This window comes from Herpailurus yagouaroundi, unplaced genomic scaffold, assembly GCF_014898765.1.
Source record: "Herpailurus yagouaroundi ecotype Mexico unplaced genomic scaffold, PumYag 483, whole genome shotgun sequence".
In the NCBI taxonomy this organism is placed as follows: Eukaryota; Metazoa; Chordata; class Mammalia; order Carnivora; family Felidae; genus Herpailurus; species Herpailurus yagouaroundi.
The window spans coordinates 772,186-799,321 of record NW_024412700.1 but is presented as its reverse complement, the minus strand read 5'-3'; the positions used below and the strand labels follow the sequence as shown (position 1 = coordinate 799,321).

The following is a 27,136-nucleotide window of genomic DNA, read 5'->3' as shown; positions in this document are numbered from 1 at the left end:
GACCGTCAAGACCCAGGGGCGCCCCACTGGGGGGTGAAGGTGGCATGAAGTGAGGGCCGGCGGGGTGCGGGGCTGGACCCGTGACCTGGAGATTTCTTCTAAGCGTGACGGGGCCCGTCCCGGGGCTTTGCGCAGAGGGGCTCCAGGCACCCCTGTTTTGAAGGCTCTCACAGCCTCTGGGTGAAGAAGGTGCACCGTACAGGGGTGAGAGAGTCCGGGGAGGAAGGAGGCTTCTGTGCGCGCTGCTGGGCCAGGGGCACGGATGCAGGGTCGGGGAGGGAGGGAGGCCTCTGCAGCAGGGCGTCGGGGCCAAGGTGGAAAGCCCGAGCAGGGCTTGGGCCTGATCCGGAACTAAGAAGTCTGATGTAGACGTTTAGCCTGAGATGCCCCGTGTCCGTATCTCCACCTGCACGTCGGAGCTCAGGGGAGAGGCCCGAAGGCCTCAGGCGGCTGGTCTAACCAGGAAACTGAGGGAAAACCGCGTTACAACTTCTGTTCCCTGGCCTCGGCTCCTCTCTCTAGGGTCTCCACTGCTCTTTGTGGCTCCAGCGTAAATGCTTTTCCTCCTAAAAGACCTTCTGCAGCGTGAGGTGGTCAACCCCCCGGGGTTGGGTGCAGCGCACCCGCTGGGCTCCCGTCGAGCCGCGACGTGCCGTTGGCCGCTCTCCTCTTGGGCGCTCAGTGGACTTGGCGCAGCCCAAGTATCTGCTTCGGAGATACTTCTAGTCTCCGTTTTCTGTTTCCTCCTTTCCTCAGTGGTAGGAAGGTGTCTGTCATGGGAGAAGGGACAGGCAACAGAATGCCTCACGGAACAGTTTCTGTGAGGGCCAGCCCCGACCCCAGTGGTTGCTAGAGGGCTGAGCTCATTCATTTGCCCTCTCGCAGCCCGGTTCAAAAAGACGAAAACTTAAGAATATCCATCCCGCTTTTCCTTCTCCGTGTTGGCCGGTAGCTGACTGTGAGCCAGACAGTCCTGGGTTCAGGTCCGCCCTGTGGCAGGTGGTGGCCAACATCACGTACGACGGTGCCTCTCAGGTGCCCTGCCGAGGTTGATGCTCTGTACGCTGTCCCTACGCACCCCTGGTCCACCCTTCTGGGGTTTGGATGAGCATTTTCTAGCTAACGACCACTCCCGTTCCCTCTCGGGGCTCCCCGCGCCTCGGGACCTGCTCTGCCTTTAGCCAGGGCTTGGCCTTGGCCCCTGGTGGGCCTTCAGGCCCCGTCTGGAGCCCTCTGCTGACTTGGGTCGAGCTCAGTGGCTGGCCCTGTTTAACTTGGCTCTCAGTCAGGCATCGGATCCTCTGTGTCCTGTGTTTGCCACGGTGGGGGAGCGGGGACCTCATCAAGGGCTCGGCCCAGCCCCCCCCCTCGGGCTCCTTTCATGGCGTTGACCCGTGGGGAGCAGGTGGGGCCTCGGGTGACTGGCTTGCTGAGAGAACTAGGTCACTTTGTCGGCACCCCGCCCCCCCCAAGAAGAGATGGTTGTGGCCAGAAGAAAGCGTTGGCCTCTGAATTCCCCTCCCTCTCCCCCAGAGACAGCAGCTTTGGAGACCCTCGGGAAGGCTAGAGGGCGGCGTGGGTTGTTCGGAATGTTGCTCAGTGGCTCAATGGTTAGCGTGAGGGAACCCCCCCCCCGGGGGGGGGGGGGGGGGGGGGGGGGTGTGCGAGGCCCGCGACCCCGCCCCCGGCTGCATGCTGCTCCCCCCCCCCCCCGCCCCCGCCGGGGTTTGCCTCACCAGGGTCTCCAGCCCATCGGTTGAGTGAGTCGACCTCACCCTGAGTTCTCCTGCCAGCAAGGTGCCGTCGAGTCCACGCAAAGACGCCTCGAGTCTGAGAAGCTTCTGAGAGATGGGAACTGCAGGGAGCAACGTGACCCACTTAGCCGGGTGGGTCAGCCCATCCTCTGACCAGGTGCTAAACGTCCTGGGATGAGTCAACCACTCAAGTCCCTCCCTGTCTCTCCCTCTGAAACAGAGAGAACACGGGGCTCAGTGAGACCCGGGCTTCTAGGACCAGCGGGGGGAAGGACCTCCTCCCTGTGTCCTTAGGCTGCTGCAGGCTGGCCCGCCCAGGCCCAGAGGCCGAGTGGGGGGGGGGGGGGGGGGGGGGGAACCGCAGCAGCCTCAGGGTCAGGTTTGAGAAGTAGAAGCGATTGCCAGAACTTATTCTGGAGGCAGCCTGCATTGAGCCCCCCCCCCATTCCTGCCACGGCTAACCCTCGGGCCCCGGAGACAGCCAAAGGGTTTGCAGCTTTCTTTCGAGTGAGTTCCTCGGGAAGACTTCAACTAATGACATTATGGAACCAGAGTTTGCATTTGCAGGAGGTGTCTTATCAAAACAGGTGCGTGGCTGGGGCACACGCTCTGACCTCCCGCGATCCCCCGATCCCTCTGTGGGCGAGCTTGTCACCCTCGCCTCTAGAGAGCCATTGCCATCTGCAAGTGAAGCTTGAGTTCTCCGTTGGTGCTACAGGGCCAGGCGGCAGGAGATGCCAGCGGCCGGGAGCCCGGGCTCTGGAAGCAGACGGGTTGACGCAGCAATGACACCCTCTGGCTGTGTGGCCCCGGGGCAAGTCGCCTGACCTCCCTCTGCCTCCCTTCCCTCATCTGTAACAGGCCCCAAAGCTTCCCTCAAGGGGTGTGGTGAGGTTAAAGGAGCTACAGTTTGTAAATCACCCAAAACAATGCCTGGTACAGAATAACCGCTTAAGAGGGCTGAGGAAGACGCCTTCTCGTCAGCGAATTTGTGGAAGAACCAAAACTTGCCCTCCGAGTGTTTTATGCTAGTGGCGTCTTTCTAGAACCTACCCCACGCACCCCTGACTCCCCAGGCAGTGAAATACCGTGCTGACTGTAATCAGCCTGCTTTTATGAGTTGGCATCATCACCGTGGACGGCCGGGTGTCCCCAGGGCCCCTCCAACTTTCCGCTGCTTGTACACTTGACCGAGGCTCCAGCTACAGCGGCCCAGGTGGCATTCTGTGGCAAGAGCAGAGTCGGGCACCCTGGGGCATCGCAGCCCTGCGGTTAGAGCTGTGTGGTCCTGAGGGTAAGGTGGCCCAAGGTGTGACTGTGGGAGAGACCCGGCCTCTCTCTGGCAACCCCCACTGCTGGCACAGGTGGCCTTCAGCGTTTGTAGCTGTGCTCTGTCCCTGGGGGGGGGCGGGGCCAAAGGAGGGACTGGCACGGGGGAGGGCCGCACTGGGCTTGGAGAACTGGGACTTTTGACAAGGCTTGGTGAGCTGGAAGCTGCCAGGGGCTCCCTTGGCCCACCCAAACCCCTTTGGGCTGGTTTTCCCTACAAGGACCTGTTGCACTCGGTCACGTGCAGCTGTGCACACAGTTGGCACGTACGTTTCACTCCGAGGAAGTGGAGAGACCTGCCTTGCGGTGCCCAAGGCAGATTGTCATTTTGTGCCCTGAAGGGGAGGACTCAGGAGGGACTCCAGCTCCCGGCTTGGCGTCCTTAATACCCGCGGTAACGCTGATCTCGGGCGCGGGGTCGTAAGACCGCCGTGAGGTTATGTCAGGCGAAAGGGCAACAGATAAGGTGGTGCTGGCCAAGCAGGGCCACGTCGAGGCCAGCCGTGGCCCTGAGACTCCTGAGGGCCTGATGCCGACGTGAAGCATACGGCACGAGAAACACGGATGTGTGGCTCTTGCTGTGACTTAGGCTGGGGACCCAGAGCCTGGGCGCTCAGGCAGAGAAGTGGAAATTCACCAGAAGCGTAGGGAGCTGATCTCTTGGACAAACAGAATTGTTTTCCCTCCGGGCCCTTGTGGACCCTGACCCCCTGCTCTCATGCCCCTTCCCTCTGAGAGAAAAGCCCCCGTGTCCCTTACTGGTGCTCCGTCGGCCAGACGTGGCCACCTCCCAGGCCCCCTCACCGAAGAAAGCAAATGAGGAGCTGGTGCGACAGGGACACGTGGCTTCCAAGTCTGGCTCCCCCATCGGCTGCGTGCAGCCATCACCAGCAAGCTTCCCTCAGGTCCTTCCTGGGCAGAGAGACCCCGCCTCACCCCGTGACAGCACAGCACAAAAAGCCACAGGACAATCTTGTGTGCATTCGTAGCCTCTTATTAAGTAGCCGCGCGTACAGACACAGCCCCTCCTCTGTCTGTCTCCCTAAGGAGTGTCTGTGACAGACGGTTCATCAGCAGGAACTGCGCCTGACGGTCCCAAGGCCAGCTTTGTGTGATGGACGGATGTGTTCAGCCTGCTGGGGTCATCCTGGTTGGGGCTTAGTGGTCTCCAACCAACTTTCCCGGCGGGATTAACTCTCAGTCCGTGTGCGTGCATGTGTGTGTGTGTTACGACCAGATTGAGAAAAGAACACGGGCCCTGATCCTTTGTTTCCTTGGTGTTGCTCAGAAGGAAGTAGACTTTTCTCTTATCAGCAGGAACGAAAAGGCGATCTGACCTCCTCGGCCAACTCAGATACCACAGGGTTTCCAAAGCAGCTTGGGAGAGGAACATCCGTCGTGTATTTCAGATGCCAGTGCCTCTCCGCGCATCTCGACTGCATTTACTTTTAATGGAACGTTAAAAGAAATTCTCATTTAATTCGTCAGAAACGTGTGCGGCATCTGGCCAGTAAATTCAGTGGTACCCCGTGGAACCTTGCTCAGCTCAGGGTTCTTTGTTTCCTGTGGCTGCCAGGGTCGGGCTGCTGAACGCTAGCGTTCTAGGACATGCCACGTCCATGAAATCACGGGTTTCGGGCTTGGTCAGCAGGGTTAAAAACCTGCCCCCGGGGGCCCCCCCCCCCCCCCCACTTCCCAGCCTTACTACTGCTGTGCTTTCCTAAGCAGGAATGCGCTCTCTCTCCAAGCCTGGCCATTCTGGGCACAGAGGGATCGATACCCACCTTGTAGCTGGTGCACGGGCGCGTCCATTAGATGAGGTATGGGGGGGCCTAGCACGTTAAGCTCCTCCTCTCCCGTGAAAATTTTGTGCCAAATAAATACATCAAATAAAAAGCAGCACCCCCCAAAAAGCATGCATGCCTCTCCATGAGTGTGTGTATAGAACGTGCAGGTGGCAGGGCACCTGCGTGGCTCAGGGGGTTAAGCGTGCGACATCGGCTCAGGTCGTGATCTTGCGGTTCGTGGGTTCAAGCCCCGCGTCGGGCTCTGTGCTGACAGCTCGGAGCCTGGGGCCCGCTTCAGATTCTGTGTCTTCCTCGCTCTCTGCCCCTCCTCCGCTCACGCTCTGTCTCTCTCGCAAAATAATAAACATTAAAAAATTAAGAAACAGAATAGAATGTTCAAGTGGCATCACTCCTCATAGCCCTGACACGGAAACCACCCAGATGCCCATAAGCGGCGGAGGTGATAAATACACGGCAGCAAGTTCCCATAATGGAATATTCTGCGGTGATGTGAATGAGCGGTCCGCAGCTACGTGCAGCAAATATAATGAGCCTCGCAAACAATGTGAGCGAGAGAGAAGCCTCATGTGAAAGAATACAAGCCGTCTGGTTCCATCGGTATCACCTATGAGAACAGACAAAACCAGGCGTTAGGATCGTGCTGGTGACTGTCTGAGGAGGTGAGCAAAGGGCATCCGAAGCAGGCCCCTCGGAGGTGGGGACAGGACGGTCCTGTCCTCAGAGAGCCGGTCACACAGCTGCGCTCGCTTTGTGCAGACCCATCGAGTTGCACACTCCCGTTTTGTGCACTTTTCTCTCTTCCGCTCTGATAAAAACGTTTTTTACGCACACGAGCCCCCAGAAGGGTGCGGGAGGAGGGGAGCTGAGTTCCTCTCGTGACTGATACAAACCGAGGAGCGCCCCCAAGACCTCGGGCTGAGCGAGGAGCTGCGTGCTATGCTATCGTGCTGGAGACAGACTTATTTGCCCGTTGGTAAAAGAAGTTGCAACCGCATTGGCACGCCACCGGGGGGGGGGAAGGGGGGGGGTTCTGCAAACAGATTTCCTTGCTTAGAGCAGCTGCGTTTTCTTTGCAGCACAGTAATCATTAATGGCGGAGAAGGGCCGATTTTTCTTCTTTGCCTCTGGCACCCACTGATGAGTAGGTCGAAGACCATATAATGGCATTAAAGAAACAGGAGCGGTTTTCAGCACCAGGCAATGGGAGAGCCTGGAAGGGGTGGGGTGGGGGGGTGAGGCAGGGGCAGGTGGATGTCTTTCTGCCAGGCTTCCCTGTTCTCTGGGCAAGCTGGTGTGTACCGGGCCGGAGAGCTTGGCCAGAGAGACGAAGTGGGTCCAGGGAGAGGTGGGCAGTGAGAGGGTGTGTGGGAACGCGCGGAGACTCCTTGGCAGTTCTGCGTCAACCTTGCGGCCCTTCCTGTGGTCCTGAACTCAGGCCCCTCCCAGGGTGCTGGCCCTCCCCTCCCTCCCATCAGCCCATCCCCCCTCCATCATCTTTGCTCTCCTGGGAGCCGTGGCCCCTGAGGCCTTCACGTGATCATTGACTCATGCCACAGTCTGATTGTCCAATGATACGACGTGGTGCACTCCTCTGAGGGCACCTTGTCCTGCACACGCCTGGTGAGGGTGTGGGACGCGCTCATTCTGTGCCTCTGGTTCTCGGGGTCAGTGTGGACCCACGTCCTCGCCATCTGCTGTCCGCATTGATGAAGAGTGGGCCTAAATGTCAAGGTCTACTTTCTCGGGTCAGCGGGGAGAGCCAGTAAGTGCCCCCGGTCTCCCCTCTGGAAGGACTGGGGAAGTGGACGATACGGAAGACGAGATTGGGCCAGCCCGACACAAGTTGACTTTTTCTGAAGATCAAACGGTTAATCTCTGCTTCGTTCTTACAAAGGCGTACCGTAGAGCAAGACCGTCCCGACAGAACTTTCCGCGCAAAGATGGACGTGGGCTTGATCCCTGCTGTCCTCTGCGGTAGCCACGAGGCGCGTGTGGCTGTTGAACGGCAGGAGCAGGGACGGAGCACCTGCATTAGTTCGTAGGGCTGCTGTGACAAAACTCCATGAACCGGAGGGCTGAAAACAGCAGAGATTCTCTGTCGAGGCTCTGGAATTGAGGTGTCTGAGGTTGACTCCTGCTGGAGCCTCAGAAGGAGAATGTGTTCCAGGCCCGTCTCCTGCTTCCGGTGCTTGTTGGCAGTCCTTGGCTGCCCGCTGCTCCCTCCCACGGCCTTCTCACACGTGCGTGTCTGTGTCCGGATTTCCCTCTTCTAAGGACACTGGTCATTTTGGACCGGGACCATCCTAATGACCTCATTTCAGTTTGATTAGCTCTGTAAAGGCCCTACTTCCAAATAAGGGTCACAATCACAGGTTTTGGGGGGGGATTAGGACTTCACATCCTTTCGGGGGACGTAATCCAACCCTTAAAAGCAAACGACGGACGGAAGTTTCTATTTTATTGAATTTTAAATATGAGCAGCCACACGGGGCTAGTGACTGCCTCCCGGTCAGCACAGCTATAGACTGGAGAGGGACAGTTTTGGTGATTGAGCATGTCTTCGGCCAGTAACTGCTCAAAGCTGGGTCACCTGCTTGTTCCAGTGAGGCTTCCCCGGGGGGGCGGCGGCCCCTGAGGGCCGGGAGGGAGGAGGGGGCGTGACTACCCCCCCCCCCCCCCCCACCGAGAGATAGAGGAAGGAGCACTGGCCTTCCGATGAGCCCTCCATGCATATTACACACCCGCACAGCACGCACAGCACGGCTGCCTCCAACCCTTCGTGGCCTTGCCTGGACAAAACATCGGGCATCCTGTAAGGTCCCTGCTCTGATTTCCCAGGGAGGCTGTATGGCTTCTGCAGAGACGTTTGCTCTCTAAACGGGCAGGACAAGTACTAAGGGTCATCTGGGGCTGGGTACAAAGCCAGACTCTCCCTGAACGGAGGGAATGGATGTGGAGAGTAAGAAACCGTGGCCTGGCCACGCAGGGGAAGCCGCTGCCAGGCCCGTCGTGGGGATGGGGGGATGCGGGCAAGGTAGTCCCCAGCTTCCCCGGAGCCCGAGGGAGCCCTTAGAGCCCTTGGCTCTCAGGGTGTGGGTGCCCAGCCAGCTTACTACCAGGGAACTTGTTAGAAAGGCACAGTCCCGGGGCCTCCGCCCCAACCACCGAATCCCAGGCTCAGGGGTCGAGGCCAGACTATGGTTCCACCAGCCCTGCTCGCGACAAGGATCCTTGCCCTAGTCTGAACCGCTGGCCCAGAGTTGAGTTGTACGAGTCACCGGAGGATCTCGGTAAAGGCAGATTTGGATTCTGGGGGCCAGGGCGGGGAGGGAAGCCTCGGCATCTGTGTGTCTGACAGGCTCCCGATGATGCCGGGCGGCTGGTCCCCAGACTGTACTCCAAGGAACCGGGGTCCAAAGCACTAAGGTCCACAGGGGCCGGGCCTGTTCTCTGGCTCACCGTTCCCAGCACCTGGAACAGAAGGCAGGCGTATAGTATACTTCTAACCTCCTTGCTCGACTGAAAATACTTTGGTGCCAGAGAGAGGGCTGCTGAAACTCACCTCGCCTCCCCTTGTGGGGGCAGAAAACGTCTCACGATGACTTGCTCGGTGGCCTGTGTCCTACTAACTGTGAAGACAGAAGCCACACTGCACAGAGCTACAGTGCAGGATCTCCCGGGGACTATTTCATTAATCTTAGGGGCAGCGAAAGACCAGCAGGCGTGGAGGTCTCCTGCAGAGACCTACTGACTGTTCGCGAGCACGGATTTGTGGCTGCCTGGGACCAGCCCGCTTCCCCTCCGCCACCCTCTTGCTTCCCTACCTCTCTCCCCCGACGTAAGTGATTCAAATCATTTTCCAGCCTCTTCCGAGAACATGTCTCCTCCAGATGTGCGGGGACTCAGCCAGCAGCAGCCTTACTCAGGGGAGGAGGGCGACCTTCGCCGGGGATTTTCGGTCCTCGCCAGGCGCGACCCCCTGCCCCCCTGCCCGGAAACCCCGACGGCAGGCTCGCCCTCAGTGTAACTGTTCGTTCGGCTCCCCGAGAATTTCTCGCTCCAACTCAGGTCGGCCTTCGTGGCCGTCAACAGGAGACAAGCTGGGGTGCAGCGGAGGTGGGTGGAGGTCAGAGAAGGGGTGGCCTCAGCTGGGGCGCTGGCGAGCCCGGGGGCCGGCAGCGGGCTTGCTCCCCTCCCCCCATCCCTGCAGCTGTGCCTATTCTGACTTGGGGGGGGGGGGTCTGCCCCAGCTCCTCCCTCACCTGGGTCTCCAACCTACTTTTCTCCCTGGGGGGTTTAAAACCTAAGACCCTGCATTTTCGAGGGTCCACGACGGGTGGGAGGTTGAGGGGAGCGTCTGTCACCTTTCATAACGGAGGCTGATGCTTTTCTCTTGGCCATACGATATTTAGGCGAGGAAAAGAGGCCCTTGTCCTGAGTGGCCGGAGGCCCAGGCCTGCAGAGCAGGTGACCACCGCAGCAAAGGCCCCGGCTTTGTCCCCAGGAAGCCCCCTCCCTTCCGGTTTGCCCGGGTCGCCAGACCAGCCTTGGCCACCGTATCCCCAATACGGTCCTGAGCCGGCGCCCAGCCCCGCAGCCTGTCATCGGGGCCAGGAGCTGCCCGGGCTGCACGTGGCGGTGAGAAGTCCCCGGGTGGGCAGGAGGGGTCTCTGACGGCACCGTTAGCTGAGGCTGCGGCTTGTCAGAGCCTCGCTACGGACGGTCAAGAGGAAGGGGGAAGGGAGGGAAGGGGGAGGTCTGTGAGGCTCCCGCAGCCCCGGCAGGCGCGGGGCGGGAGACCCCGACGTGAGGCCCGACCACCGGGAGACCCTAGCAGAGGCCACACGGGGCCCTCGTTCTGACATCAGGCCCACGGCCTCAGACCCCGCGAGGGCTGGGGTGCTGTGCGTGCAGAGCGGGGTCCTCCTCCTCTGCCGGATGAGCTCCACACTGTTCCTGCGGTGCTAAGTCTACAGGAGGCGGGGCCCGCGGTTTCCGCCCGTCCACCTAGCACTCGAGCCCCCGGGGGTCTGCTGGCCAGGGGTGCCCTGCGCAGCGGGCTGAGGGTCAGGCTGGCACCCGGCCTGGCAGCTTCTGCTCAGACCACCGTGCGGAGAAGCAGCTTTCAGCGCACCTTGGAAGCTAAGGTGCCCTGCTCCCCGGGGGAGGGTCCCGTTCAGGAGCTGGGTTTTTATTTGCCCGTTTCACCAGTGGCTAAGCTGAGGCTCAGGTCCGAAGTGAGCAGCGCTGGTGAACGGCGGGGCTGGGGTCTGCCGCGGAAGTTCCTCGCAGAATAGGCTGAGAGAGGGCAGGGGCCGCGTTTCCCACCAGGGCATCTGCAGGCCCCTCCACGCTGGCCCTCGGGAGCCCCCGGTGAGCTCGGTGACTCCTGTCACAGACACCCGCTGCCGGGGGGGTTTATCCTCTCCGGGGACCCCTCAGAATAACTCCCGCTATGGGATTTGTGTCACCCCCCCCCCCCCCCCCCCGCCGCCAGGGAAAGATGAGAGATCTCTCCTCAGATGGCTTTCTTGGGAAAAGGCAGGCCAAAGAGAACCCCACGTGGAGGTGACTAGCTTCGTGATGTGGTCACAGGGGAGTAGGGTCAGCCGTGACACGGGCGACCAGGTGATCGCTGCTTTAATTTACACAACACCGAGTCAGCGGACTGTGTGCCCAGCTGCAGGCTTGCTGCCCGGGGGACACACCCCCAACCGTCCCTCCCTCCAGTTATGTCACTGCCGGCAGCCTCACCGGGAGTCATGTAAATGTCACATTACCCTTGGCAAGGCTTCTCAGATAGCGCATCGGAAACTTGGCCGCGGGAAGGCAAGGAATGTCTGACATCTCCCTGGACTCCCTCCCGCTGCAGGCCTGGTGACCCACGCGGGGTCCTGTGACCGCGGCCCGGCATCGCACACACAGAATCTTCGGACCAAGCGGGGGTGTCGTGCTTGCACGCGCGCGCGCTCTGTCTCAAAAATAAACAAACATTAAAAAAAAAAAAAAAGGAATAAATCCCTACAGCTGCTACAACATGGATAAACCTTGAGGGCATCATGCTGAGTGACGAAAGCCAGTCACAAAAGGAGAAACACCGGGTGACTCCACGTACGTGAGGTCCCAGGAGGGGTCAGAGTCATAGACACAGAAAGTGGCGGGGTGGAGGGGCTGGGGGTGGGGGGGATGGGGGTTAGTGTTTAGTAGGGATGGAGCTTCAGTTTGGGACGACAGAAAGTTCTGGAGACGGATGGTGCTGATGGTTGCACAACGGTGTGAACGTATTTAATGCCACGTGATCACTTAAAAATAGTTAAGATGGCGAATTTGATGTTCTTTGCATTTTACAATACAAATAAATTTTTAAAAATGGTTCTGATGAATAAGGTAGCTTATTCACCAAGTTTTGCTAACCTGTTTCTCGGGTATTCATAACTATTCGTGTGCTTAGCACGGAGATCTTTAAAAAACAGCAAAGTCCTTATTTTACCGTAATGTTCTAGAATGGAGAAAGCCACGGTGGTGACACAGTTGTACAGAACCTTCCACGGTCTGTGGGCTCAGGCCGATGCCAGGAGCCCCGTGGAGACGATGACCACTCACCGACATGTCCAAGGCCATGGCTGTGGCTCTGGGCACCACTCAGCCGTGCCTGTCCAGAGGCCGCGAACGTGAGGCTTGGTGAGCCTGACCGCCAGGCCTCCCTCGGCCCCCTTCTCCCCACACACTCTCTGGGAACTCTCCTCTCTTCCTCCACAGTGACCTTTGAACTCTCCTCACCCGCTCCCCTTCCCAAGGGGCCAGGAGGGCACAGGCTGGCCAACTCAGGGGCTCCCAGAGCCCAGACCTCACTCCTCTCCCCTGCACAGCAGTGGTCACTCCGTCCTGTCTCCCAAAATAATCTTCCGGCCAGAGGGAGGGGGGGATCGTAGCTGCTGTTTTTAATTGAACAGGCTTACATCACACTGCCAAGGCCCCACTTCTACGGTAATGTTTCGGAGTCGGCCTCCCGGCCCTACCTGTGAGTGCATCGCACCCCTACCCTGTCTGCGTCACAGCACAGCCCTGTCCTACCCATCTTTCCCTCAAGGCCCAGGGGAAATGACATTAGTCCGGGCTGCATAGACAGCCCCCCTCAAAATCACGTTAGAGATCTTTTTTTTTTTTTTTAACAGTCAATGTTTTTCCAGTCAAGTTTACTGACATATAGTTTACATAGAGTAAAATCCACCCCTCTTAAGTGCGCGGTTCTGTGAGTCTTGACAAATATATGTAATTGAATCCTCAACACCACCACTGAGATACAGAACAGTTCTGTCACCCCCCAAAATTCCCTCGTGCCCCTCTATGGCCAACTTCTTCCCACATCCCCAACCCCCGGCAACCTATAATTTTCCTTTCCCCTATAATTTTGCTTTTGCCCCTATAATTTCTATTTAGATGGTGAAATTTAGCGTATAGCCTTCTTTCACTTAGCAAAATGCATCAGAGATGCGTCCCTGATGCTTTATATCTCAATGGTCCTTTCCTTTTTATTACTGAGGAATGTTCCACCGTTTGGATGCACCAGCTCGTTTATTAATTCACCAGTTGAAGGACTTTGGGGATTGTTTCCGGCTTGAGGCAACTATGAGCAAAACCACTATAAGCGTTTGCATCCCAGTTTTGTATGAACACGAGTTTTTACTTCTTCTAGAGTGGCCTTGTGGGGCTCTATGGTATATGTACAGGTGACTTCGTGAGCAACTGTCCAACTGTTTTCCAAACCGACTGCACTATTTTGCGTTCCCACCAGCAATTCATGGGAGTTCCCGTGGCTCCACATCCTTGCCAACACTTTGTATTGTCGGTTTTAGAAAGAATGTAGCTCATCTCGTGGTGCTCAGGGACATCTCGTTGCTATAATGTGCTTATCCCTAATGACTGACGGTTAATGATGCCAAGTGTCTTTCAGCACACATATTTGTCATCTGTATGCCTTCTCTGGGGAAGTATCTGTCTTAACCTTAGCCTTCTGTTCACTTTTTTTTATAGAACCATTTGTTCTCTTGTTATTGAGTTTCGAGCGTTCTTTATATATTCTGGATACAAATCCTTTAGCACATATGATTTGCAAATACTTTCTCCCTGTCGCTTATCTTGTCTCATTTTCCTAACAGTATCTTTTGAAGGGCTTATGTTTTATTTATTTATTTATTTATTTATTTATTTATTTTAATTTTTTTTTCAACATTTATTTATTTTTGGGACAGAGAGAGACAGAGCATGAACGGGGGAAGGGCAGAGAGAGAGAGGGAGACACAGAATCGGAAACAGGCTCCAGGCTCTGAGCCATCAGCCCAGAGCCCGACGCGGGGCTCGAACTCGCGGACCGCGAGATCGTGACCTGGCTGAAGTCGGACGCTTAACCGACTGCGCCACCCAGGCGCCCCTATTTATTTATTTTTTAATGTTTATTTTTTGAGAGAGAGAGACAGAACACAAGTGGGGGGAGGGGGAGAGAGAGAGGGAGACACAGAAGCTGAAGCAGGATCCAGGCTCCAGGCTGTCAGCACAGAGCCCGACGCGGGGCTCGAACCCACAGATCGCAAGATCGTGACCTGAGCCAAAGTTCGACGCTTAACGGACTGAGCCACCCAGGCGCCCCGAAGAGCTTACGTTTTAAATTTTAATGAAATCCAACTCATCCATGTGTTCTTTTATGAACTGTGCTCATCGGGCGTTTTGTGGAACTAAGGTGTGCCACGTAGCCCTATGAGTACTTACGGAGTAGGGATTGTGTACCGAGCTGGGGAAGCGATGGTAAATAAAATTCACTACCGAGGAGCGCCTGGGTGGCGCAGTCGGTTAAGCGTCCGACTTCAGCCAGGTCACGATCTCGCGGTCCGTGAGTTCGAGCCCCGCGTCGGGCTCTGGGCTGATGGCTCAGAGCCTGGAGCCTGTTTCCGATTCTGTGTCTCCCTCTCTCTCTCTGCCCCTCCCCCGTTCATGCTCTGTCTCTCTCTGTCCCAAAAATAAATAAAAAACGTTGAAAAAAAAATTAAAAAAAAAAAATTCACTACCGATCATGCTTAGTGGAGGAGACAGGATATGTAAAGGAGTAATGACAGCATACTATAAGTTGTGATGGTGGAACGTGCAAGGTGCATAAACAGGAGGAATAAGTTAGCTTGATCCTAGGATGACGCTTGGTCACCAGTGATCTCAAGAAAGCAGCTTTACAAAAGATGAACTTAGCCAACACTCGATGCTAAAGCTGTGGAGTGAATCAGAAAGTAAAGGGAGAAAAACTTGCTCCCCTAGGCACAGGGTTCTGATATCATTTCTCATACCCCAGTTCTAGAAACCCAGCGGGGGGAGCTCCAGAGAGAAAATTAGGAAGAGAGAAAATGTACTATCTGGCTACGACTGAGTCCGGAGATCCTGGCCCTGTCCTTCTTCCCTTCACTCATGTCCCCAGTGACCGCATCTCCTTGGGGTCATTTGTAGGGAACTGTCATCCAGGTCAGCCTTCAGCAGGTTGGCCACGATGAACGGGACCTAGAGTCTTTCATGTAAAAACAACCTGGAGAAAGGGGAGGCTGGGTCACCAGAGAGACTGGTTGAGTAGGTCAGGTATTTGGAAGGGGTCAAGGGACCTTCCAAACCCCAAAGTCCTATACATAGGAGGCTGGCTTCTCCTACCCATAAAACAGGCTTGGGCACTTGTGGTCGATGTAAGTCAGACACTGGAAGGTGAGGGATTCTGGGATCCCCAGAAAGAGTGCTTTTCCTCATGCCCTCCGGTCGCCTTGTTACCTCTCTACTAAACACAAAGAAAAACCGAGGGATGACGCCGTCAGCTTTGCTCATGGCCCTAAACTCCCAGAACTGCTGCCGTGTTGTTGTTGGATTGTTGAAGGCAGAGGCAAATCCCAGGCCTGAGGTGCTGGATTGCCTCTAAAAGGACACAGCCGAGGGGCGCCTGGGTGGCTCAGTCGGTTAAGCGTCCCACTTTGGCTCAGGTCATGATCTTGCGCTTGGTGAGTTCGAGCCCCGCGTTGAACTCTGTGCTGACAGCTCGGAGCCTGGAGCCTGCTTCGGATTCTGTGTTTCCCCCTCTCTCTGCCCCTCCCCTGCTCACGCTGTGTCTCTCTCTCTCTCTCTCTCTGAAAAATAAATAAAACTTTTAAAGAAGAAAGAGACGCCGAAACGTGTTTTCAGCGTGAGGTGCTTGACTCCCTTCTCTCTGCGGCTTTCCTTCCTCCCCTCTTCCCCCTTCACGGGGAATCTACCCATTGTTCCCTGGGAACAGATACCCAGTATGGCCCGCGGTCCCTTTCTTCATGAGCTGAATGAGGGGAGTCCAGAGCGGCACCATAGAAAACCAGCACCGGCCCCAGAGGCAGCCTGGATGCCTTCCCGGCCTGAGGCCTCCCTGGCCTCGCGCACGCCCGTCCGGTCTCACTGGCACCTCACACCCAGAGGGCCCGGCGTGTGGTGTCAGGTGATATGTTGAGTCAACAGACCCACAGGAGAGCCCCGGTCGGAGGCCCGTGGCAGCCGGCTGCAGCCAGCACCCCAGGGAGGGAATGCCCACAGCTGGCTGCTGGCCACCACCTGGCCTGCCCGGAGACCCAGCGGGCAGGCGACTGCCGGGCCAGAGTCGCTCACCCACAGACCGTCTCCCGGCCCCCAGCCTCTGCCTCCCTGTCCCGCTTCGCTGCACGTGGCCTCCAAAGCCGAGGTCTGGGAAGCGTGCTCCCGAGGCCCGAATGCCATCACGCCTGGTAGAACAGAGTGTCTTAGACATCTGGGAACCGCCCGAGACGTCCCTCAGGGAGGGGGACAGTGGCTCAGAGCACTTTCTAGGTACCCACGTCCCCTTGTCGCTGCTACTGGGTCCAGAGCGTGGAGGCAGGGGGGGGATCTGGGAGCGCCCTCGAGGGTAAGGTTAAACAGCCCGGGGACACTCCGAGGTGGGGCTTTGAGCGTAGCTGGCAGGGGCACACGTCGCCAGCAGCCTGAGCCCACGGTCTGTGGGAGGGAGGAGCTCTCATCAGGGGTACCGCTTCGATTCAAAAGGCCCAAACTGTGGGGCGCCCGGGGGGCTGGGTCAGTTCAGCACCCAACTCTTGATTTCAGCTCGGGTTATGCCCTCGCGGTTCACGAGCTCGAGCCCCGCGTTGGGCTCTGCGCTGACAGCCTGCGTGGGATTCTGTCTCCCTCTCTCTCTCTCTCTCTGCCCCTCCCCCGCTTGCCCTCTCTCTCAAAATAAGAAACGTTTTTTTTTAAGAGGCCCAAATCATGGAAAGTGTAGGAAAAACTCAAGGTAAAGATTCTGATTCTCAGAGCCCGCTCTGGAAGCTTCCACGTGCCGGGATCCTGGTTAGGCGTGGTCGCTGGCTTCCCCTGATTTGGTTATCCACGCTGATTTTCCACCCCATCTTCTGGCTCCCTCTTCTCCCCGTGAGGGTCCCTCAGCGGACATAGCTACTGGTTGCTTTCGGGGCCTGGGGGCCTCGACCCTCCCTGTGCTCCCAAATCGGCAGAGTTCTGCCAGATCTGCTGTTTTACATCATGGTGACACCGCGCGCCCGGGACAGGCTGGCTTTGCCGGAACAATTGGCCGGAACAGCACTGCAGTAAACAGGCATCTTGGAGAAATGGAGGTTAGAAAGACTCATCTGAACTTGCGCGGAAATCGAGTCCTGACCTAGGAGCGCGTCCGAGCAGGGCAGGACAGGGTGGGGAGGGGGGGCTCCTGCCCGGAAACATTCCAGCCCCACCTCTGGCCAATGCCAGACAGCCTTCCCCCTGCCCACTGGGCACCTGGCGACTCCGCGGCTCTCTTACTGAATTAGTGTTCTTCTCCTGTGTGCTCTCAGGAAGTGACGGTCACCGTACTGACCCAGGAAGGAACCTCAGCTCCTCCTGCCCCACGTCCAGAATGTCCTGGCCACGGCTTGTCGCTATCCACTCCTTCTGGGCAGCCTGCCAGGGGGATGGGGGCAGCTGGTGGACACGGAAGGAAGAGCCTGGGGCCGGCCAGTGAGAGCCCGCGTGCAGCATTGTGGGTCCCAGGGGTACTCTTGGGTCTCACCCTCCCACCTCTGACCCCGCGCACCTGCCGTCCTCCTGGGCGAACGCCTGCTCTTTCCTCTCGCCGACACAGATGGTCTCCTCCCTGGGACCCCGTGGGTGCGAAGCCGGTGTCCGAAAGCTCTCACAGCCCCGGGCTGGGGGTCTAGAGACCCAAGTGATGGCTCTGCGTGGTCCGGCTTCCGACCTAGCTGCTGCCCTCGGGCCTGACACTTCACCTCTCAGGGCCTGCGTTTCCTCCACTGTACAATGAGGCCACGGGATGTTTGTCTGCTGAGGTCCCTCAGCGCCGATTCCCCCTGGCTGGGATTCTTTTGGTGGGGACTATCCCGATTCTGTCACATGCAGCCCAATCAATGTACACAGTATCAAACACCTGTCGCTTTCACGATTCCACAAAGGTCGTCGGCAGAAGGGACCCGCGTGGCTCTTGCCCCTTCGTTGGCAAATCCTTAGCGACCTGCTTGTCAGAATCTGTTTTAGATGGGAGGTGGATTGTTCTAGAATCTCTCCCTCTTGCAAAGCGACTGAGGAATTTTTTTTCACTCTTCCTTTCCCCAAGGATTGACTTTTTAGCTTCAACATCAAAAGGCACCTATGCTTTGCTAAAGGAGCAAGGGTTATATTTTGGGTTCACGAAGCAGACCTCGGACCTGCAGATGCGTGTGAAGAGGGCACAGCTCTTTTTCTTTTCTTTTTTTAATGTTTATTTTTGAGAGAGAGAGAGAGAGAGAGAGAGAGACACACACACACACACAGAGTGTGAGTGGGGGAGGGACAGAGACAGAAGGGGCAAAGAATCCGAAGCAGGCTCCAGGCTCTGAGCTGTCAGCACAGAGCCCGACGCGGGACTTGAACTCACGAACCGCGAGATCATGACCTGAGCCGAAGTCGGACGCTCGACCGACTGAGCCACCCAGGCGCCCCTGAGGGCACAGCTCTTCTAAAGGCCAGGGCAACACCAGAGGCTGTAGGGACCACACTGGAGGGACTGATCTAGAGTCAGTCCCTGTTTTCATTTTGTGTCCTTTTCCGGTTTACCTATGCAACTATCGACATGCTTGCGCCCACTCCATTACCTAATACCTAGGTCCAGACCCCTATTGGGTGTGCACAGCCGTGTAAAACTAGTTTTTCCTGGATTCCTTCTAGGCGAATAAGAACCTCAGAAAATGTCCTAAAAGAATTTTGTGTTTTCTTTAGAGAAAGAATTTTTCACCCACTGGATTACCATAACGCTTTGATTCCCAAATGACTCTAGACAGCCTCCAGCATATTTTGAATAGTTTCAATGATAAAAGATTGCAAAACAGATTCTTGGAGTCTATAAGCAAAACTTGCAGCCTAAAACCCGACTGCCAGTCGACATGTGAATTGAGAGTAAAGTCAAGGATGGCCAGGGCCAAAGCCGTTGGTTTGTAAGGAGATCCTAGGCCAGTCCTGAGACGATAGTCTGGAAACTTTACCCCTAAGAGAGAGGGGGGGGACCCGGCTGGGGTGGGTGAGGTGGGGAGGATCTCAGGAAAGGGTCTTTTAGGAAATGAGTGATTCTGGAACATTTGGAGCAAGAGCTGAAAAGGGGAAGGGCCCTGGGAGCACTGTCCAGTGGCTGAAGGAACACCTGGTGACCAGAGATGAGGCATAATTCAGGGTCATCTGCATGAGACTGCCGTCGATGGTGGGAAGAATGATTTCCCTCAGAGACCAGGCAGGGGGCTTGGGACTCAGAAGAGAACTTCCCCTCTTGAAGAAGAGAGCTATGAGAGAGAGAGACTGGGAGAGAGAGCTGAGGCCCTGGTTCTACATGGCCACAAAGAATGGGAAGAACTTCTTCTAGAAGTTTCTTACCTACAGAATGAGGAGTCTATATTCAATTAATGGTTCAGAACTTGTCTGGCCACTGAACCACCTGGGGAACTTCAGAAAACCCAGATTCGCGGGGCACCTGGGTGGCTCAGTCGGTTAAGCGGGCGACTTCGGCCCAGGTCACGATCTTGCGGTTCATGAGTTTGAGCCCCGCGTCGGGCTCTGCACTGACAGCGTGGAGCTCGGAGCCTGTTTGGGATTCTGTGTCTCCCTCTCTCCCCGCCCTTTCCCCACGCGCGCGCTCTCTCTCTCAAAAACGAATAGGGGTTAAAAAATAATAATTTTTTAAAAAACTGCATATAAGCGAGTCTCCCATCCGATGCATATTGAATATTTGCTCTTCTCCTGGGACAGCGGTCAGCGAGGACGTTTAAGATCAGGAACAAGACGAATTTTCTCCTCTCTCTTGTTACTCAGACCGTGCGCTGCCCAAGGGCAGGGGGAAGGGGGCACATGTGCCCGCGCCCAGCACGCAGCCATCTGGTCTACCTGGTTTATGTTTCCCGACACAAGGGCTTGGTTTGCTCAAGGGCCTTGACTTGCACAAGGGCCTCCTCCTTCCTCCCGCATTGCTGTCCTTCCGCAGACCCCTGCCGTCTTGCTCCCGGGGGCACCGCTGTTCTGTCTCCTCCCCCGCCTCCCTAGACGTAGCTCATGCCAGTACGGCCTGGCCCTGTGAAGTCACCAGCTCCTGGCTCCCTGGTGTCTGGAGCCACTTGCCTGATGTCTTGCGTGGCTGCCAGGAGCCATTTCTGTTGGCTCAGTGTGCCTATTCACTTATCCTGGCTGCCGCCCCAGGAAAATCAAAGGCATTGTTCGCTCTCGGAGGCCGACGGCAGCTCTAAACAAAGCCCTTAAGAAGCAGAAGAAAGAAGGAAAGCCTTCTCAGAAGAGCACAACGGGGGAAACCTGTCTGTGACCTGGGTACCGTGGCCACAGCCCGGTCTTGTCGGGGCCCTTCGGAAAGACGCCTGGTCGGGGGCAGATGGGTTTTATTTTCCGAGGCGCGGGCCCGGCTCCCTCCTGGTGTCTCCGCCGGGCTTTCCCGCCCTTTCTCCGAGCCCCTCCTGGGTTAGCGTTACACGCTTTTCACTCCAGGGCTCACCACGGGGCGTGCCTGGTTTGGGCTTCGGTGTGGTGTCGCCCCAGTTTCCCCAAGCGGGTCTCAAAGGTGGGAGTCGTCTGCTTCACGGGAACCTGCCCCCTCCTCCGCGCCTGCACGGGCCTGGCCCCCGGCAGCCGGCTGTGTAGACCGTGGCCTTCCTGAACGATCGTGCTCTGGCAGTTTGCCCTGTGATTAGGAGAGACGTTGGTCGATTTCCAGGATACTGGGGGATTGTGGCAGCACGGCCCCACTCTCCTCTTTGTTGATAAATTGTGACACCGGTCGACAAAAGAGGGACAAGTTTAGGACTCCCTCACTGCCGATTCCCCCTGGCTAGGATTCTTTCGGTGAGGACCGCGTGCGGCTGGATTCGTCTATGCAGAACCGCCCCGCCTTCCTTCGTAGGATGCCCCTTCCCCTCCCTGGGTGAAACAGCAGAGAAGCGACTAGAAGTCTCCTCTCTACCCGCCTCGCATGTCTCCGCTCTTGCCGGCTGGGGCGGAAGAGAAATACGTTTGGACGAGGCCCGCCCTTGCCTACCCCAGGCCACCCCGTGGGAGGAATCCCGCAGAGCCCCAAGCCCACTCTCCTCCGGGACCCCCTTCCCTCCCACCCGCCTCTCACTTCTCTGCCACACCCAGTGCTTTCTAAGTTCTCCTGCCTGCCGGCCTGCGAAGCCCCACTTTCCGGAAGGGTCATTCTCTCCCCGCGCCCCCCTCCCCCCAGAGTCCAGAGCATCCTTCTGTCTTCGGCAGCAAGACCACCCACTCTGAGAGGAGGCCTGGTGGCAAGGTGGAAGGATCCTTTGAACTTGGAAAGATTTCGGTGAGAGGGGCTGTCTTGGGGGGCACGGAGAATCACACCCTTCCCCCAGAAACCAGTCGCTCCCGCCACCAGATGGGAAGCCCACCCATCGTCTCCTCACTGCAGACAGTGCAGCAAGGTTGTGTCTAGGGCTGCGTGTCTTCTCCGCCGTCCTTCCTGCCCTCGGTCAGCGTGGGCTTAGGACCCTTCCAGGACTCACGTGGGGACGGCCCACAGAGGCCGAGCCACGGGAGAAGCGGGAGCCGCCATTTGTGCTCTCAAGAGCCCTCTTAGGTGGCAAGCTGCTCAGTCTTGTTCTCTTTAATTATTCACACGTAGGAATGAACATTCTAGATCCAAAGAGCTCGCAAGGAATTCTACCAGCTATGACTGTCCCTTCCTTCATGGTGACTGGGCTCGATCCCTGAAGAATGTTGTAAATGGGAGAGCTTCTTGCAGACAGAGAGAGAGAGAGAGAGCGCGCGCCCAGTCCCGCCCGCCCTCGGAGTGCTTTCATGTAGGTGGGGACACAGACCTCCCCTCAGGGCTGGTGGGGGCGGCTGGGATCAGGGCAGGGGGCAGGAGACGCTTACATTCAATGTTAGCCAGCCTCTTGGCTCAAAAGCAGAATCGGGGCTGGAGAAAGTAATTTTCTGAATAGAGGACACATCCACGTGATATGAAAGTTGTAAAATGACAAAGGGTGCACTGTGACGGTGTTTTCTGCCAGCCGTTCCCGCCTCCAGGGCTTTCACAGCCTTCCCCAGACACTCCACACACGCGGACAGATACGTATATACATTCCCATCCCCTTTTCTGGGACTAGAAATGGTTTCATTCTCTACGGATGGCTCTGGGGTTTGCCTTTTCACTTGCCGCCGCGTCTCCGAGGTAAGGATGAGGAAGCTCGTCGTGCCCCGTCGGGGAGCCATGGCCATCCCTGTGGATATGCGGTCATCGTGTTAGCCTCTTCCCACCCATGAGCACCTGAGTCTCCAATCTCTGCTTTTACTTTATTTTATTTTGTTTTATTGTATTGTATTTTAATTTTTAACTTTTGCGTAATTTTGTTTGTTTACTTATTTATTTTTAGAGGGGGAGAGAGAGAATCTTAAGCAGGGTATACACTGTGTGGATCCTGACCCGGGGCTTGATCCCAAGACCCTGGGATCGTGACCTGAGCCACAATCGAGAGTCTGATGCTCAAGGGACTGAGCCACCCAGGCGGCCCTCCAGTCCCTGCTTTCCAAAGCACCACTGTATGGGGCGCACCTGGGTGGCTGGGTCAGTTAAGCATCCGACTTCGGCTCAGGTCATGATCTCACGATCTGTGAGTTCGAGCCCCACATCAGGCTCTGTGCTGACGGCTCAGAGCCTGGAACCTGTTTCGGATTCTGTGTCTCCCTCTCTCTCTGCCCCTCTCCTGCTCATGCTCTGTCTCTCTCTGTCAAAAATAAATAAGCATTTAAAAAAATAATAAAAAAATAAAAGCACCACTGTCACGAAGGACCCCACACGCTCGCCGTTTAGCAATTCTGCCCCTACGTCTGTGGAAGGAAATCCCAGAAGCAGACTGCTGGGCCAAGGAGCATGTGCATGTGTAGCTTTGCTAGATGTTGCCAAAGCGCCTCCACAGAGGTACATGATTTGTCCGTGCCTCTGAACACTCCTCTGTAGGTGTGGTTTGAGCCAGTATGAGCCGGATCTGGGAGGAAAGTCACAGGCAAGATGGAGGGGCTGGTCTGGATTGTGCCCTGTGTTCGGACAGACACGGGTGCTTTGGCACCCAGGGGTGCTGGGCGTCGCTGGGCCTGTCCCTCCTTCACACGGAAAGCCAAGACCCCCACAGGGGCTTCGCGGGAGGGCCTCTCACAGGCTGTTAGAACGTGGTTGGTGGCCCCAGCCTGGAGTCCCAACGGCCCCCCGTCCCTCTCCGCGCCTCTGTTGGGTCTCCAGTACTCGGCCTCGGAAAGCACCGGCGGGGGGGGGGGGGGCCTCTGTGTCCAGCGGCCGGGGGAGCATTGGGAGCGCAGAACACAGAATTCCCTGCTCGACGGTGCCGTGGGAACTGGCCTGTTCTGGGCCACGCTGTGACGGGCCGGGCTGGCGGGCCAGCTGAGGACTCTCGCTGGAAGAGCCAGGGAAGGACGCGCCACCAGCCCGGGGAGGCGGGGCTCCACAAAGCAGCCCCCTCCGCTGCTCCCCAGCCGAGCCCTCTGATGACCCGGGCGCACCCCCTGGAGCCCCCTGGCTGGCATCCTCGTCCCTCGCCACTCTGCGGGCATCGCCGGGGAGCGATGGAGCCGTGACGCTAGAGAAGACCTGGGCCAGGCGGCCCCTGTCTCCCCCTGCCTGCCGGACCCTTCCCGTCTCCCCCTGCCCCCCACCAGCTGGAGACCCCCCAGATCCCCCGTGCTTGATCCTCTCTCCCCCACCCCCAGCCCCGCCTCGCAGCAAGCCTGGCTTCTCAAGGCCTCTGGGGGAAAGCTTTTGTTTTTAAGAGTCGGGGCTGTCCTGTTGGAGGCCTTTTTGTGCCTTAAGTTGAGACCCACAAACCCATGGGTGCTAGAGTGTTCTGTCTCCTGCCGTCATCTGCCTCCCGGGGGTCCGCCTGGAGCGGGCCTTCCCACTCGGGATGGCTTCGCGGGAAGAGCGGCTCCCTAGAAGACGACGCTCCTCCTTCGACGGATTCCTTCCGAAATGCCCACCAGGGACCTACGTGCCCCCCACACTCTCTGGGCTCGGGGAGGCAGAGAAGACGCGAGCTGAGCTGGAGCCTTAGGCCCTTCGTGCTCTCTTGTCCCGCCTTGCCTGCTGGGGCAAGCGTCTTCCAGGAACCTTCCTTCCCCTCACCAGGCCGGCGCTGGCTGCTGTGGGGACCCAGCAGTGTGGCCCAGAGCCCCTGCCCCACAGACAAAGGGCGGCTTCTGTTGGGGACAGAAGACTGACGCGGTTTCACACTTGGCTTTAGCGGGAAATATCTTCTCGTTCCCTGGTCACGTGCTGCACAGATACGACGTGCTCCTGGGTCCGGGGGAGCGAGAAGCCACGGGCCGTGGCGTCAGGAAAAGGAGGTCGGTTGAACTGACTCCTGAGGAGTGGGAGGCCCCTCCGGGGAGCGAGGACGGAAGCAGAGAAGGGAGCACACGTGTCTCTGTGTGAGCAGAGGGGTCTGGAACGCGGGACACGGCAGGTAACCCTCGGGCTCCGTCTCCCGACACCCTTGCTTTGTCTTGTGTGGCTTAACGTTTGGGCTGAAGCCAAGGTGTCAGCAGGGCCGTGCTCCCTCTGAGATCCTGGGTAGCGACCTCTGGTGCCTCTTTTAGCTTCTGGTCGCCGAGGGGGCTTGGTGCTCCTTGGCCTAGGGATGCATCACTTCGGTCTCTGCCTCTCTCGTCACCTGGCTTCTCCTCTGCGTGTGTGTCCATTTCTATGGCTTCTCCTCTTATAAGGACACCGGTCCCGTCGGGTTAAGAGCCCAGCCTACTCCAGCTTGACCTCATTGTAACCTGATGGCATCTGCAAAGACCCTCTTTCCAAATAAGGTCACATTCACAAGTGCCGGGGGTTCAGACTTCCACACAGCTATTTGGGGGACACGCATAGCCCCAACGATGATTTATGGCATGGTCAGCTAGACGGGAGTGATGGCTGCCCGCCCGAGGCAGGCCCCTGGATTGCACACACCCTGTTGAAGTGGACGGTCTCCCCGCAATTCTTTGCCGCCCCCCCCCACTCCGCATCTGCTTCCCACTCGTCCCTATCCGTGTGACTTTTCACTTTGTCACTTTGCGAGGCCCCTTCCCAGGCCTGCTCCTCCTCCCGCGTCCCCTCAGCATTCACCCTCGTGGCCAACTCTCGCCTCCGCAAACTCACGGTGGCAAGATTTAGGTTGCGCATTTTGACGGTCATCGCACGTTTCGTGTGGTTCTTAGTCGTCACGTGACTTCCGCAACGTCGACCTTTGTCTCTGTGGCCTACTTTATGAACTTCCCTACCCTGGTTCCACTCCGTGTGCTCTGGCCACACGCTCTGCAGGGGAGGAGTACGTTGATAAAGGGGCACCTGGGTGGTTCAGTCGGTTGAGCGTCCGACTTCGACTCGTGGGTTCGAGCCCCGCGTCAGGGCTCTGTGCTGACAGCTCGAGGCCCGGAGCCTGCTTCGGAGTCTGTGTCTCCCTCTCTCTCTGCCCCTCCCCTGCTCACCTCTGTCTCTCTGTCTCTCAAAACTAATCATTAAAAAAAAATAATAATAATAATACGTTGATACGAGTTTGTCCCCAACATTCAGAATTTAATAATTTAGATTCTTGCCATTTGAGATTTGGGGCTCTTGGAAGTGGAAGAGCCCTTCTCTTGCCTTCTTCTGTCTCAGCCAGACTCCTAACAGCTCTTCTGGTCTCCTCCTCAGCCTCAGGCCTCTCCTCCTCTCCGTCGACACCCACCCAAGCGGCCAAGCAGCACACGTTTCCTCTCGAATCCTACAAGCATGAGCCTGAGCGACTGGAAAATCGCATCTATGCCTCCACTTCCCCTCCGGACACAGGCCAGAGGTACTGCCCGTCCTCCTTCCAGAGCACAGCCGGGCCTCCGTCAGCATCACCCACGCGCCATGCTTCCTCCAGAACCGTAAGTCCGTGGGCCGGGCCGCCAGGCGTCGGGAGGGAGGGCAGAGTCTGGCTGAACGTAGCCGAAGTCAAGGCTGTGCACCCCCGACCTTTCTGGTATATTTTATCATAAATCGCAGGCTGAGGAAAAACAATGACAACGACAACAAAAACTGCTGAGGGCACAGCGGGCAAACGGAAATTAAATGGAAAGTGGTCATGCCTGCGGCGTGACCGGAAAGTGTTTCTTGCCTCAGCTTCTTTAAAAACCAACCAACCAACGAACAAAAATCAGCCCTTAAGAGCTTTATTTGAATTTATCCTGATTGGGAAACCCAAGGGAGAAGCCATAGGCAAAGCAACAGGCTGTTCGAATTGAAGTTTTATTGTCGAGTGTTAAGATTTCAAGGTTGGCAGCATTTGGCTTGGGGAGCGTGCTGGCAAAGGTGAGGCTTTCGGGGCGGGGGGGGGGGGGAGCCCGGGGCCCCTGCACCCTCCCGAGGAGGGGGGCTAGTGGACCCCGGCGGGAGAAGCCGGCCTAGTGGCGGGACGCGGGCCCTCTCCAGCAGCACGGTGTCCCCAAGCGTGGAGACGCCCTCCAACCCTGGCTCGTAGAAGGCACGTCGATACTGTTATTCCTGGGCCCAGCAAGGGTGCGAGAAGCGTGTCCGGAGTCCGTCTATGTGGGTGGAACTGTCGTATTCGGTTGCTGGATTCGTTCCCTGGGGCCGCTGTAACGAAGCGCATGAACTCGGGGGGGTGGGTCGCTTACACGAACAGGAAGCTCTTGTCTCACCGCGCCCGAGGCTGACGGTCTGAAGTCCTGGTTGGGGCAGGACCCTGCTCCCTGCGAAGTCTCTAGCGGGGACGACCCTCCCTCGACTCTTCAGGCTTCCGAGAGCCCCAGCTTTTCTTGGCTTGTGGCCGCATCACACCAGCCTCTGCCTCGGTCTTCACGTGGCTGTGGGCCCTGTGTCTACACGTGTCCACGTTTCCCCCTTCTTGTAGGGCCGCCCTTCATCCCGGATTAGGGCCCAGCCGTGCTCCGGCTCGTCTTTACTTCGTCACGCCTGCAAAGACCTTATTTCCAAATGGGGTCACGCTCACGGGCATCGGAGCGGAAGCCTTCTCCGTAGCTGTTTGGGGGGACACAACCCAACCACTGGGGTTGTTCTCTTTGGGGCGCCAACATGGGTCTGTCATGCAGAGAAGATACCATCACTGTTCTCCTGGTTCTTTTGGTGATGACTTTACGAGCGTACCCTTAGCAGAGTATTGTTCCGGGTGCCGAGGGATAAAATGCAATGTATTATTTCTGCCTTCTCGGGCTTCCAGTCTTACCGGGAACAGAAGAACACTCCACCAGGGCCGCCTGGGTGGCTCAGGCCGTTAAGCGTCCGACTTCAGCTCAGGTCATGACCTCACGGTTTGCGAGTTCGAGCCCCGCGTCGGTCTCTGCGCTGAGAGTGGCGCCTGCTTGGGATTCTCCCTCTCTCTCTGCCTCTCCCCCACGGCACTTTCTCTCTCTCTCTCAAAAAATAAACTTAAAAAAAAAAGAAGAAGAACGCTCAGATAAAGCCGTTAAGTAAAATCAGAAAGGAGGTCGAGTGGGGACAGAGAGTAGGCAAATAATCCACTCTAGAGGAGGGGAGAGGGGAAATGCTGTTGTCTGATAAGGGCCATGAAGGCCCCAGTGCAGTGGCAGCAGTGAGCTGAGCCTTGTGTAACTGGGAGGGTTTAAATGAGAGGCGGGGAGGTGAAGGGAGAGCCTTCCAGAGAAGAA

At 57.3% G+C, this 27,136-nt stretch overlaps 1 protein-coding gene across 4 annotated transcripts in view; it reads left to right on the top strand.

Moving 5' to 3' along the window:
* The window catches only part of PRKAG2 (protein kinase AMP-activated non-catalytic subunit gamma 2), a 262,603-nt gene that overhangs the window by 135,877 nt on the left and 99,590 nt on the right, over window positions 1-27,136 (top strand). For all 4 annotated transcript variants that reach the window (XM_040464568.1, XM_040464567.1, XM_040464569.1 and 1 more), the window contains one exon: window positions 25,158-25,375. In XM_040464568.1, the coding sequence (XP_040320502.1) occupies window positions 25,158-25,375 (218 nt within the window). The remainder of the gene's footprint in view (window positions 1-25,157; window positions 25,376-27,136) is intronic.